Raw genomic sequence first — 14,635 nt, 5'->3', positions numbered from 1 at the left:
GATAGTGGCTGATAAATTGGACTATGCTGAATGGTGTGTTTTGTCTGATCCAGATTTTATGATTAGCACTATCTGGTCTACCACAAAACGTAGAACTGTAGTACTTTTATTTTTCAGGTTCATGGTGGAAATGTTGAAGCAGTTATCAGAGTTGAAGAGGATGAGGAAGACCATAAGCAAAACCTGTCTATGCATGAAGTACAGGATGGTTTGGGGCTGAGCATGCTCATTGATTCTCAGAACAACCAGTATATACTGACCAAACCTAGGGATTCAACCATCCCTCGAGCTGATATTCATTTTATAAAGGTAATTGGGGTCTTTTTTTTATAATCGTAACCAGGGTCCTTTATGTTCAGTTTATTTCTTAAATGTCAGAACTTGATTTCTACTTTCAAAAGCAGTGGATTTACTCAACAGCTTTCTTGGTGTCTTTAAGATGGATCAGAAAGCACTAAGCCCTGATGGTAGAGTACATGCTTATAGCATGAGGATTGAGCTGTATTGAGGCCCAGGCCAAATACTCTGCTGAAATAATCTTGAGCGCCATCTATTGATTAAGTAGGTTGTGATATTCTTTGTTCAGATAACCAAAGACTGCTGTAAAGCCAGAGTTATTCATTTCTTTTGCAAGTTAGACATTTATGCCCTGGTTATTAAAGAACCAGAAGAAAACTGAAATGATTCATGCCCATTCCATCTATTGCATTGCTTTTCATATGTTAGCTTGAATACTGTTGGTTAGTGAAGGCTGAGAGGGGACATGATAGAGGTATATAAAATTATGAGAGGCATAGATAGGGTAGATAGCCAGATTCTGCTTTCCATGGTAGGGGTGACTAAAACTAGAGGGCATAGATTTAAGGTGAGAGAGAGGAGTTTAAAGGGGATCAAAGGGGTAAATTTTTCACACAAAGAATAGTGGGTATCTGGAATGAGCTGCAAGAGGAGGTGGTGGAGGCAGGAACAGTAGCAACATTTAAGAGGCACCTGGACAGGTACTTGAATGAGCAAGGCATAGAGGGATATGGAATTAATGCAGGCAGGTGGGATTAGTATAGATAGGCATTATGGTCGGCATGGATGCGGTGGCCCGGAGGGCCTGTTTCTGTGCTGTGCGACTTTATGGTTATCAGTGAGGCTGCCATATGAAACTCACCTTATTTCTTTAATATTGTTCTTTAGACTGTCTTATAATTTATTAGTGGGATTCTCCAAGGATATGTCTAGCATCCTTGTTATTTATGCTATGTTTTAATATACAGGAGGATATTAAAAGCAAAATCTTAATTTGTAGGTAAATTGGAGGAGGAGGAAATATTAAGAACCAATGCAATCCAATTCAGAAGGATTTTTATTTGTCAGCTGTGTCTGACAGTGCGGAAATCCAACACTATGTTTAACAGTCTTCAAGCCAAGATGGTAGAATTTCTGTTTGCCCTCTTTGCATTAATCTAAGTTCCAAAGTACAAAGGTGCAGGTTTCGTGGCTTAGGGATTCCTCAAGTATGTACAGGGGTACTGCTAGAGTTTGATCAGTTAAGACCATGGCAGCTTATCAGGATAGAGAACTGAGGTGGGATGAGCTTCCCTCTGCTTCTGCAGGAAGAACTGCTCTACATCTTGGGTATTGACTTACAAGGTTATCTGGCCAACTGTAGTAGTAGTATTCCAGCGCACACTTGAGGGATCCCTTAATCTTTCAACTTGTACCTTTGTTTAAATGTCAGATGTGGCTTAGTGGGTGCACTCTGAGTCAGAAGGTTATGGGTTCAAGTCCTGCTTCCAAGACCTAAGCATATAGTGCAGCATTTCCTCAACACTGCACTGGAGTGTCAGCCTAGCATGATCAGAGGTGTTGTCTTTCAGATGGGATGTTGAGCCGAGGCCCTGTCTGCCATCTCGGGTGAGTGCAAAAGATTCCACAACACTTTTGAAGAAGAGCTAGTGAGTTCTGCCTGGCCTCCTGGTCAACATTTGTCCATCAATCAAGACCAGATTATCTGGTCCTAGTGTTTGTGGGACCTTGTTCAATGTTTCCTCTAAATTTCTTTATTGTATGCTAAATTCCAGAAAGCTTGTTGTAGAAGGATGATGCTGGAGCCTATCTTTACTCCGTTTCACATTTATTGTACAGAGTAAAAAGGATTACAAACAAGTAGCTCCTCACGCAAAGCCTCCACCAATCTCAGCAAGTGTCTCATTATAAGTGTTCATGTAAGACCCCAATTAACACCCGGCACCTGTGTGTAACAATTGATACACAATAAATATTATGCGCAGTCTGTTGCATCGTGCAATCTCTTTAGGATTGCTGCGTGGCTGCGTTTGGGCATGTGTTAAAGGGACCCTTGGTTGTGTGTGTGTCCTGTTTGTTTCACTGTGCGGTACATTGCGGATTGCCACCTGGCCGTGCAGCTTAGAGGGCACATTGACCTTTCTGGGAGCAAGTTGGCTGTCGCATTTCTTACAACGGTGATAACACTTCAAAAATATTTCATTGGCTCTAAAATGGTTTAGGACAATTTAAGATCATGAAAAACCCTATGCAAGATCTTTCTTCCCAGCAATTTGTTGCACAAGTATTTTGTGATGCTGATGGTTAAATGTCCAATTAACAACATTCACCATCAAACTTGCTATTTCAGCAGTTTCAGGGCCAGTATAACTTGTTTGGGAATAAGCACTCACGTATTGAATGATGCAATTCTACTGTGTATTGATCAGGAAAGGGACTTGGGGAGGGTAGTGTTTATTCAGGGAAAAAAAGAATTGAAGCTGGCAATCAAATGCACAGAAACAGCTTAAGTATAAAATCCAAGTGCTTTGTTCTATTAGTGGAAGAAAGGAATACAGATGAAGAGATACTGTTACTGTACAAAGCACTGATTAGTCTCCATCACCTCATCAGTCTCATCTGTCTGTGTAGGATATGTGGAACATCTGGAATGCATTCAGCTTATCAATAAACTCTTTGTTTGTCCATGTCTCCGAGGCATATAACATAGATGACAAAATATAGCATCTCTGCATTCTTTTCCTAAGATTCAGGTTCAGTTTCTTTGACGTCAGCATGTCCTTCATTCTGACAAAGCTGGTCATGGCTATCTCGATTCTTTAGATCTCTCTATCACATCTCCCATTTTCTGCGATAATCTGACCAAAGTATGGGAACATTTTCACTTGTTCCAGGACTTGTCTGTTACTTCAGTTTTCACTTTGATTGTTAGCTCTCTGCTTATCACTATTGTCTTTCTTGCCTTCACGTTCATTCTTAATCCATGTTACACTCTACTTGCATCCACTTTGTTCACAATTTCCTGTAGTGCCTCTTCTGACTGTGCAATCAGTGCAGCAGCATCTGCGTATCTCAAGTTGTTGACATTCAATCCACCAATGTTGCAACCTTGTAAATCTTCTATGTCTCTGAAGATAGCTTCAATGTACAGGTTGAACAGTTTTGGGGACATAACACATCCTTAGTGCACTCCTCTTTTGGTTGGGAAGCTGATGCGGGAGTACTGGAAATGACTGGAGAAAACAGGAAATTAGAGGATACATCAAAGAGAGAGAAAGATACAATATTTTGGTCACATCATTCGAGCAGACGGTAGATGAAGACAATTATTGGAAGGAAAGATTGACAGAAAATGTAGGAGAGTAAATGGATGGTGGATACAATGAACTGGATGCAGTGGGGAGGCGGTGGCACAGTGGTAATGTCACTGCACTAGTAAGCCAGAGCCCAGGTTAATGCACTGGGGGACACGGGCTCTAATTCCACAAAGGCAGATGGTGAAATTTGAATTCAATTAATAAATCTGAAATAGTGAACATTAAACCATTGTCGATTGTTGTAAAAAAAAAAAACCATCTGGTTCATGAATGGCTTTTAGGGAAGGAAATCTGCTGTCCTTACCTGGTCTGGTCTACATGTGACTCCAGACCCACAGCAATGTGGTTGGCTCTTAAATGCCCCTCTGAAATGTCCGAATGTCCGCACTCCGTTCAAGAGCAATAAATGGTGGTCTAGCCAGCGATGCCCACATCCCATTAAATTAGTTTAAAAAGTTGACCCATGTGGAATGTGTAAAGGCAGCCACAGGACAGACAGAAGTGAACATACTGTTACTTCTGGGAAGAAGATGCCACCGATGAAGGATTAAGTATCCGTCTCCATATACCAATCACTATATAATAGGAGCAGTATCAATGAGAGTGTGTAGTGCTCCGCAACCAAAATTCCATCTGATCCCGAAGGCAGTGAAGATCGGCTCAGGCTTATTTTTGATGGTGGTGACCTATTGAAGTTTTAAAAATTATGGTAAAATTGATAAACAATGATCTGAACCTTGGGGCATAGTTAGAAAGTAGGAGTTGTTACAGGAATTGGGTGTTTGCTGCAGCTTTCACTTGATGGTTTTTTTTATTCATTCATGGGATGTGATCCTCGCTGGCCAGGCCAGCATTTATTGCCCATCCCTAATTGCCCTTGAGAAGGTGATGGTGAGCTGCCGCCTTGAACCGCTGCAGTCCATGTGGGGTAGATACACCCACAGTGCTGTAAGGAAGGGAGTTCCAGGATTTTGACCTAGCTTCAGTGAAGGAACGGCGATATAGTTCCAAGTTAGGATGGTGTGTGACTAGGAGGGGAACTTGCAGGTGGTGGTGTTCCCATGCATTTGCTGCCCTTGTCCTTCTAGTTGGTAGAGGTCGTGGGTTTGGAAGGTGCTGTCGAAAAAGCCTTGGTGTGTTGCTGCAGTGCATCTTGTAGCTGGTACACACTGTTGCCACTGTGCGTCGGTGATGGAGGGAGTGAATGTTTGTAGATGGGGTGCCAAACAAGCAGGCTGCTTTGTCCTGGATGGTGTTGAGCTTCTTGGGTGTTGGAGCTGCACCCGTCCAGGCAAGTGGAGAGTATTCCATCACACTCCTGACTTGTGCCATTGTAGATGGTGGACAGGCTTTGGGGAGTCAGGAGGTGAGTTACTCGCCGCAGGATTCCTAGCCTCTGACCTGCTCTTGTAGCCATGGTATTTATATGGCTACTCCAGTTCAGTTTCTGGTCAATGGTAGCCCCTAGGATGTTGATAGTGAAGGATTCAGCGATGGTAATGCCATTGAATATCAAGGGGAGATGGTCATTGCCTGGCACTTGTGTGGCGCAAATATTACTTGCCACTTATCAGCCCAAGCCTGGATATTGTCGAAGTCTTGCTGCATTTCTACACGGACTGTTTCAGTATCTGAGGAGTCACGAATGGTGCTGAACATTGTGCAATCATCAGCGAACATCCCTACTTCTGACCTTATGATTGAAGGAAGGTCATTGATGATGCAGCTGAAGATGGTTGGGCCTAGGACACTACCCTGAGGAACTCCTGCAGTGATGTCCTGGAGCTCAGATGATTGACCTCCAACAACCACAACGATCTTCCTTTGCGCTAGGTATGACTCCAACCAGTGGAGGGTTTTCTCCCTGATTCCCACTGACCTCTGTTTTGCTAGGGCTCCTTGATGACATACTCGGTCAAATGCTTCCTTGATGTCAAGGGCAGTCACTCTCACCTCACCTCTTGAGTTCAGCTCTTTTGTCCATGTTTGAACCAAGGCTGTAATGAGGTCAGGAGCTGAGTGGCCCTTGCAGAACCCAAACTGAGCAGGTTATTGCTAAGCATGTGCCGCTTGATAGCACAGTTGATGACACCTTCCATCACTTTACTGATGATTGAGAGTAGGCTGATGGGGCGGTAATTGGCCGGGTTGGACTTGTCCAGCTTTTTGTGTACAGGGCATACCTGGGCAATTTTCCACATTGCAGGGTAGATGCCAGTGTTGTAGCTGTACTGGAACAGCTTGGCTAGGGTCGCGGCAAGTTCTGGAGCACAGGTCTTCAGTACTATTGCCAGAATATTGTTAGGGCCCATAGCCTTTGCAGTATCCAGTGCCTTCAGTCGTTTCTTGATAACATGCGGAGTGAATCGAATTGGCTGCAGTCTGGCATCTGTGATGCTGGGGACTTCAGGAGGAAGCCGAGATGGATCATCAGCTCGGTACTTCAGGCTGAAGATTGTTGCAAATGCTTCAGCCTTATCTTTCGCACTGATGTGCTGGGCTCTGCCATCATTGAGGATGGGGATATTTGTGGAGCCACCTCCTCCAGTTAGTTGTTTAATTGTCCACCACCATTCACGGCTGGATGTGGCAGAACTGCAGAGCTTAGCTCTGTGTATTGCATGCTGCTTACGCAGTTTGGCACGCAAGTAGTCCTGTGTTGTAGCTTCACCAGGTTGACACCTCATTTTGAGGTATGCCTGTTGCTGCTCCTGGCATGCCCTCCTGCACTCTTCATTGAACTAGAGTTGGTCTCCTGGCTTGATGGTAATGGTAGAGTGGGGGATATGCCAGGCCATGAGGTTACAGATTGTGGTTGAGTACAATTCTGCTGCTGGTGGCCCACAGCGCCTCATGGATGCCCAGTTTTCATTGCTAGATCTGTTTAAAATCTATCCCATTTAGCACGGTGGCAGTGCCACACAACATGAAGGAGGGTATCCTCAATGTAAAGGCGGGACTTCGTCTCCACAATGACTGTGTGTGGTGGTCACTCCTACCAATACTGTCATGGACAGATGCATCTGCGGCAGGCAAATTGGTGAGGACGAGGTCAAGTATGTTTTCCCCTCTTGTTGGTTCCGTCACCACCTGCCGCATACCGAGTCTAGCTGATATGTCGTTCAGGGCTCGGTCAGTAGTGGTGCTACCGAGCCACTCTTGATGATGGACATTGAAGTCCCCCGCCCAGAGTACATTCTGCGTTCTTGCTACCCTCCATGCTTCCTCCAAGTGGTGTTCAACATGGAGGAGTATTGACTCATCAACTGAGGGAGGGCGGTAATCAGCAGGAGGTTTCCTTGTCCATGTTTGACCAGATTCATGGGGTCCAGAGTCGATGTTGAGGACTCCCAGGGCAACTCCCTCCCTACTGTATACCACTGTGCCACCACCTCTGCTGGGTCTGTCCTGCTGGTGGGACAGGACACACCCAGGGATGGTGATGGCGGTGTCTGGGACAGTGTCAGGTATGATTCCGTGATAATGACTGTCAGGCTGTTGCTTGACTAGTCTGTGGGACAGCTCTCCCAACTTTGGCAAAAGCCCCCAATTGCTAGTAAGGAGGACTTTGCAGGGTCTACGGGGCTGGATTTGCCGTTGTCGTTTCCGGTGCCTACGTCGATGCCGAGTGGTCTGTCTGGTTTCATTCCTTTTTATTGACTTTGTAGCGGTTAGATACAACTGAGTGGCTTTCTAGGCCATTTCGGAGGGCATGTAAGAGTCAACCACATTCCTGTGACCACATTCCTGTGGGTCTGGAGTCACCTGTAGGCCAGACCAGGTAAGGACGGCAGATTTCCTTCCCTAAAGGACATTAGTGAACCAGATGGGTTTTTACAACAATTGACAATGGTTTCATGGCCGTCATTAGACTAGCTTTTTAATTCCAGATTTATTGATTGAATTCAGATTCCACCTTCTGCTGTGGTGGGATTTGAACCATGTCCCCAGAGCAATACCCTCGGTCTCTGGGTTACTAGTCCAGTGACAATACCACTACGCCACTCGCCTCCCTGTACATTGTATTAAAAGCAAAATACTACAGATGCTGGAAATCTGAAATAAAAACAAAAAGTGCTGGAAATACTCAGCAGGTCTGGCAGCATCTGTGGAGAGAGAAGCAGAGGTAACGTTTCAGGTCAGTGACCCTTCATCAGTTCTTCCACTGCAACTTGTTTGGAGCCAGTTTCAACACTTATTCAGATTTATTCAACATTTTGTTATTGTACTGTTCTCAAATGTAGGTTTAAAGGACATGTAAACAGTTTCTGCAATCTCTCCCAGTTAAAAATGGATAAATATTTTTACCAGCCAGAAAAAAGCCTTTAATTGTGTATATTAGGTAAATATGCAACATTTAAGTTGTTTAAAATGATGCAAAATTAGTTCTTTCTTTGCAATTTGTTTGCAGGATATAGTCTCTATTGTGGTGGTATCTCTGCCTTGCGGCTGGATTTGTACTTTAATGGGGCTTCCTACGATGTTTGGTTATATCGTTTGTGGAGTTCTGTTGGGTCCTTCAGGACTAAACCGCATCAAGGTATGAATTCTACTTCTGTCATATAGTAGGGCACACTTCTCTGCTTCAGTTGTCTTTGGGCAAGTAGTTTATTTTATTTAAACCTTTCCCTATAGGAGTAGGGTGTACTACATTCATCAAAATGTACAGCTGTTGATTTTATAATGTGAAGAATATCCAGGCCCCCATGAAAGGAAAGGCAGAGCAGCTGCTCCAGTATCTTATCTGCCCTGGTTGAGTTCTTGAACTTTTTGTTACACTGGTATGCAGTGCTGGTGGTGAGATGTGGCCCAGTGCCAGTACCATCTTCCTTTACATGGCACAAAATACATTTTTTGTAGTTTCCTCACAGGGATACACAGCAATACCTACCTTGGTGTCATATCTGACCCCAAGGTGAGCTTCTGATCGTGTGTCTGTGGCATCACTAATACCGCCTGTTTCGATCTCCGTAACGTTGCCTGACTCCACCTCTGCTCATCTCATCTGCTGCTGAAATGCCTCGATATTTTAAAATTCTCATCCTATCTATCCTTTAAGACACTCCTTAAAGCTTATCTCTCTGACCAAACGTTTGGACATTGCCCTAATATCTCCACATGTAGTTCAGTGTCACATTTTTTTCTGATAGCTCTTCTGTGAAAGCTGGGATATTTAACTACATTAATTGCACTATAAAGATAGAAGTTGTTGTTTGTCTGCCTGTCCTCTATTCTGTTGCATCAAGGAGGTCTGACTGGTGAAAGTTGTGAATTCCTCTTGTTGCTATGCTATGCATTTGTGTCTTCACTGGTTGAAAAGTGGCACAAACCACTCCTCCCCACCCACCCCCGCTCCCTCCCACTTCTCTCTCTCCTCTCCTGCTCCCCGCTGGGGAAGGGTAGGAGAGAGAGAGAGAGTGGCAAGATGGGGATAGACAGGGGAGGGAAGGGAGACTGGGGAAGGATTAGATTAGATTAGAGATACAGCACTGAAACAGGCCCTTCGGCCCACCGAGTCTGTGCCGAACATCAACCACCCATTTATACTAATCCTACACTAATCCCATATTCCTACCAGACATCCCCACCTGTCCCTATATATTTCCCTACCACCTACCTATACTAGTGACAATTTTATAATGGCCAATTTACCTACCAACGTGCAAGTCTTTTGGCTTGTGGGAGGAAACCGGAGCACCCGGAGGAAACCCACGCAGACACAGGGAGAACTTGCAAACTCCACACAGGCAGTACCCTGAATCGAACCCGGGTCCCTGGAGCTGTGAGGCTGCGGTGCTAACCACTGCGCCACTGTGCCGCCCTGGTTGGATGACGTTCCAGTATGTGATGACATTTTCAAACGCATGCGCAGTTTAGTTCTGGCGAGAACGTAGGCTGCACATGCGCAGGACCTTAATGACAGTAGGAGACAGTTCTGCCCATGTGCGCAGCTCGGAGCACTTTGATGATTTCGGCGAGCTGGATGTGTTGTCGGGAGTCACTTTCCTAATAATGATCTATAAGATTATAAAGATTGAACAGGCTGAGCCTTTCGCAACAACGATAACTTATATAATGCTTTTAATATAGTAAAAGTCCTAAAGTGCTTCACAGTGGCATTATTAAAAAATGACACTGAGCCACATAATGAGATACTGGGGATAACAGGTGATTTGATGTGAGGTAAGACACAGGCAGCAAAGTTTTGGATGGCCTCAAATTTACGGAGAGTAGAATGTGCAAATCCAGCCAGTCGTGCATTGGAATTGTCCAGAGGGAACAAAAGCATGAATGAGGGTTTCAGCAGCAGATGAACTGAGCCGGGTTAAGTCAGATGTTATGGAGGTGGGCATAGGCGGTCTTCATGGCATGAATATGTGGTCGGAAGCTCATCCTCTGGGTCAAATATGATATCAAGGTTGCGAATAGACTGGTTTAGTCTCAGACTGTTGCTAGGAAGAGGAATGGAGTCGGTAGCTGGGGAGTGGAGTTTGGAGCGGGGACCGATTTTTAAAAAATGGCTTCAGTCTTCCCAAAAAATAATTGGAGGAAGTTTCTGTTCATTGAGTACTGGATGTCTGTTGAGCAATTTGTTATGACAGAGGCTGGAGAAATGCACCATCTTTCTCTAGTTCCACTTCTCCGCAGGTCAGAACATATATTTAAATGTTTTACCCAGTTACTGATACAGTCAATACTTCATCTATTTTAGTTTTAGATATGGAAGTATAAATATATACCCTTCCAAAATAACCCAGCACACCCATGCACACACACCAGTTAAAGAAAAAATAAAGAAGCTTTCTCTGCGGAGATCAACTTTACAAAAAAGACAAAAAAAGTACTTTGGCCAAATACTTGTTAATCCTTGAAGAAAAAGGATAAGATATGGAATGTCACAGATGACCCTTTGGTCTGGTGTCCAGGTATACGTAGACGGCTATCACTGGGATCTTTCTGGAGCAGTTCTCTTCAGGCGATGTCCAGGATTAGTCTGGCAGGCTTTTCTGGAGAATCACTCATCGGGGTTTCAGCTATCACACTGGATTCTCAGGGTTTCTCAAAGAGGTGGAAAAGGAAGAGTTGGCTGCTTGTCTCAGCAGGTTGCAATCCCAACTAAACATTCAAACAGTCCACACCCCAAGTCAGAAAGCCCAAAACTCCTGACCATCCTAAATCTAGACTTGTGACTTTTCGGTTAACAACTCCAATTGCCAGCGAGGCTCCTTATGTTGCTTTAACTTCATTGTTTAAAAACAAACATTTACTGGAAGGGACAAAGTTCCATGGGTCCATCCAGTAACCCTTTCTTAAAAAAAAAGTCGCATCTCCTCATAGTCTTTTAAACACAAGTCCTCAAAAAACATAATAATGGAAGCACCTTCATAACACCTCCACTCTTGGAGGAATGAAACACCATTTTTATATACATTTCATTATAAAGTGGTGTTACGACCAGGTGAGAGGGGTCTGGGGTTCCCTTTCAGCCTTCACCTGGTCTTACTGTAACAGGGTTTTATTTTTAAACAGTGTTTTTCGCTCCCCCTTGGTGAATCCTTGATCACCGCTTTCCAATTATAAGGCAAAGAAAGCAGCACAAACAGGTTTTCTTAGGTTTCAAGAAGAAAAGTTGAAATTTATTAAACCTAAACTCTAATTCGGTTGACGCCTACCGATACACTGCACGCCCACGCTAGCATGTATATGCGATATGCAAATAGAGACAGAAAAGAGCAGAAGAAAAATAAAGTGGAAAAGTTGGAAGCAATATTTGAAGAGTTGTTGTTACGGTTCTTGGAGCTCAGTGTAGAGGCCTTGATTGTAGGTAGTTCTTGCTTTTCGTTGGGGCCCAGTATTCTTAAAATTTGTTTGCTGTCGGAGACTTTTCTCTCTTGTGGTTCATGTGTCTTAAGTAGATTCAGAGACTTGTGAGAAAGAAATGGGAGCAGACAGGAGAGATCTCAGTCCAGGAGCAAACAGACACTCTCAGTTCAAACTGTTTGTACAATTCAGAAAAACCCAGGTTGCCAAGCAGGTTAGTCATGTGACTAACTGGATTGTATCACTTTAGCAGTCTCTGGAATGCTCCTGTTACACACAATACCTGGTGATCAAGGTCCATTGTGGATTAAATGTGTCAGTGAATGGTCCTTTGTCCTTCCGAGAACTGTCTGTTAATATGCAAATGTCTTTTCTAGCCACGGCTGATCTGTTTAACAAGTCCTTTCTTCACGCCAGTAACAGTTTAAAATCAATGTTCATGACAAAATTAATGTACCTCATTCTTGGCTGGTGGGGGCCTAGCATGACAGTGTGCAAATAAACAGAATATGAAAAAAAAATTAAAACGCATTTACTCTTTACCCCTATCTAATACAGTTTTGCCCTGTACCATCTTTCCATTCAAGATAACTCAAAGCAAAGTTAAATTCTAGATAAACATCAGCAATTGCATTGTTTTTCCCGCAATGTGGATAATCTTTAAGTGATAGGTCTGCAATAGTAAACAGCATCAAAATAGTCTGGCATTCTGGTTTTTGAATTTTTCACAAAGGCTGGGGGGTTATGATTAGTGTATACCAGTGTCTCTCTCTAACCGTGGCTGAAATATACTCCAAAATGTTAGAGCTAGTAGTAAACCCAGGGTTTCTTTTTTCACTTCAGAGTATCTCATTTGGTGGTGTTTTAGCTTTTGGAAAAGTATCCCACTGGCCTTTCTATGCCCGATTCTTCATCTTGTAACAGGACTGCTCCTACACCCCAGATCACTATCATCAATTGCTACCTTGAAGGGCTTAGTGAAATTTTGGGCAGTCAACACTGATTCATTGATCAAAAATGCGTTCAGCCTCTCAAAAGTTGCTTGACCACAATCCCTTGGCTTTCTTTTGTAGCAAATCTGTTCGTGTAGCAGCTATAGTGCTGAAATTTGGTACAAACTTACAGTAGAAACCACATATCTCCAAAAGTCTCATTTTTTGCTTAGTCTTAGGGTCAGGGAACTCCACCAATGCTTGTACTTCTGCTATGTTTGGCAACACTTGCCCTTTCCTTACTATATGCCTTAGGTAGGTTACCCCAGCTTTTGAAAATCACGTTTGGCAAGGTTTATCACCACATCAGCCGACTCTGATTTTGTAAACAGAGCTTCTAGTTGTTCCAAGTGGTCCTTCCAAGTGTGACTGTGTATACCAGCACATCAAGGTAAACCACACAGTTAGGAACACTGGATACCACTTGGTTCATTAGTCTCTGAAAAGTTGCAGGGGCAATTTTTAGCCCGAATGGCATCACTCAGCATTGAAAAAGACTGTCTGGTGAGACAAAAGCTGATATTTCTTTAGCTTGGGTCGCTAAAGGAACCTGTGAGTATCGTTTTAACAAATCTATTTTGGTAAGAAATGTGGCACTGCCAACTCTGTCGATACAGTCTTCCAAGCGAGGAATTGGGTAGAAAGTCTGTCTTTGTTACTGCATTAACCTTTCTGTAGTCTATGCAAAATCTAGCTGAACCATCAGGCTTAGGCACTACTGGGGAACTCCAGTTGCTTTGACTGGGTTCAATTAGGTGGTTTTCCAGCATGTATTGAATTTTTGCTTTCACCTGGGCCTGTTTCTCTGGACCTAAGCTATAAGGATGCAGTTTCATAGGATAGGAGTCTCTTGCATCCACATCATGCATGGCTAAGGTTGTACATCCTGATTTGTCCCTACAGACTCCTTTTAAATGCTGTGAGTAGCCTTGTTAGGTCTTCTTATTCTTCTACATCTAAATATGAAAGCATCGTCTCTAATCTCCCTAACAATTCAGTGTTAGCTAACCGGATAGCATGAGGTTCAATTTGGGAATTGTCCAGACCTCCTCCTGCCTTATCCTCGCTATCCCTTTTGTCCTTCACTGTCCTTGCTATCTGACTTACCTGTGCTTGTTTATCCTCCTTCTGACGATATTGTTTCAACATATTGATATGACGCAGCCGATTCTTTTTCTGTCAATCTGGGGTGCCAATAAAATAATTTACTTTACCAATCCTTTTGATGACTCTATCTGGACCACCGAACCTACTTTCAGTGGTTCACCCTGTAAAGGCAGTAATACTAACACCTCATCCTCTGATTGAAATGTTTGGGTCTTGGCATACTTGTCTGCCCATTTTTTTCATGGTTATTTGGGAAGCTTTCAGGTGTTCCTGAGCCACTTTGCAGGCTCTCGTGAGCCGCTCCTGGAACACGGGTACATAATCTAACATGGAAGATTCATCCCTCTTCTAAAAACCTTTCTTTGATTAGTTTTAGACTACCTCTTATCTCATGTCCATAAACTAATTCAAAAGGACTAAAACTGGTAGACTCATTAGCTGAATCCCTAGTGGCAAACAAAAGGAATTCCAGGCCTTTGTCCCGCTCATGCAGATATTCATGACAGTATGCCCTGATCATCATTTTGAGGGTGTGATGGTACTGTTCTAAAGCCCCTTGCGTCTGTGGGTGATATGCTGAGGATTTTAACTCTGTTACCCCCCAGATTACTCATTACTTCCTGAAAATTTTTAGATATAAAATTTTAACCTTGATCCGATTGGATCTCAATCAATAATCCTTATCGAGTGAAGAACTGAGTTATTTTTTCTACCACTACATTAGCAGAAATTGTTCTCAAGGGAATGGCCTCTGGGAACCAAGTTGCCATATCCATGATAGTGAGTATATATTGGTGTCCCACTTTTGTTTTCGGTAAAGGTCCCACACAGTCTACCAACACCCTACTAAATGATTCCCCAAAAACTGGTATGTGAATTAGAGGTGCCGGTGTTACGGCAGGTTGCAGTTTTCCCACAATCTGGCATGTGTGGCATGTTTTGCAAATCTGTACCATGTCCTTTTGAAGATCTAGCCAGTACAAATGTTGACTTCCGGATCCCCACATGTCCCGCCATAGGAATTTCATGGGCTATCCTTAATATTTCCTGGCGGTACTTGGGCGCTACCACTATCTGGTGAACAACTGTCCATTCTTCATC

At 43.5% G+C, this 14,635-nt stretch overlaps 1 protein-coding gene across 4 annotated transcripts in view; it reads left to right on the top strand.

The window, feature by feature from the left end:
• The window catches only part of tmco3 (transmembrane and coiled-coil domains 3), an 82,285-nt gene that overhangs the window by 18,513 nt on the left and 49,137 nt on the right, over positions 1-14,635 (top strand). For all 4 annotated transcript variants that reach the window (XR_010975787.1, XM_068040200.1, XM_068040202.1 and 1 more), the window contains exons 4-5: positions 118-309; positions 8,026-8,154. Coding sequence is in view for 3 of the 4 variants with exons in the window: in XM_068040200.1 (XP_067896301.1) it covers positions 118-309; positions 8,026-8,154 (321 nt within the window). In the remaining variant the exon portion in view is untranslated. The remainder of the gene's footprint in view (positions 1-117; positions 310-8,025; positions 8,155-14,635) is intronic.

The sequence above is a fragment of the Heterodontus francisci genome, chromosome 10, assembly GCF_036365525.1.
Source record: "Heterodontus francisci isolate sHetFra1 chromosome 10, sHetFra1.hap1, whole genome shotgun sequence".
Classification (NCBI taxonomy): domain Eukaryota; kingdom Metazoa; phylum Chordata; class Chondrichthyes; order Heterodontiformes; family Heterodontidae; genus Heterodontus; species Heterodontus francisci.
This window is presented reverse-complemented; position numbering and strand designations above follow the sequence as displayed.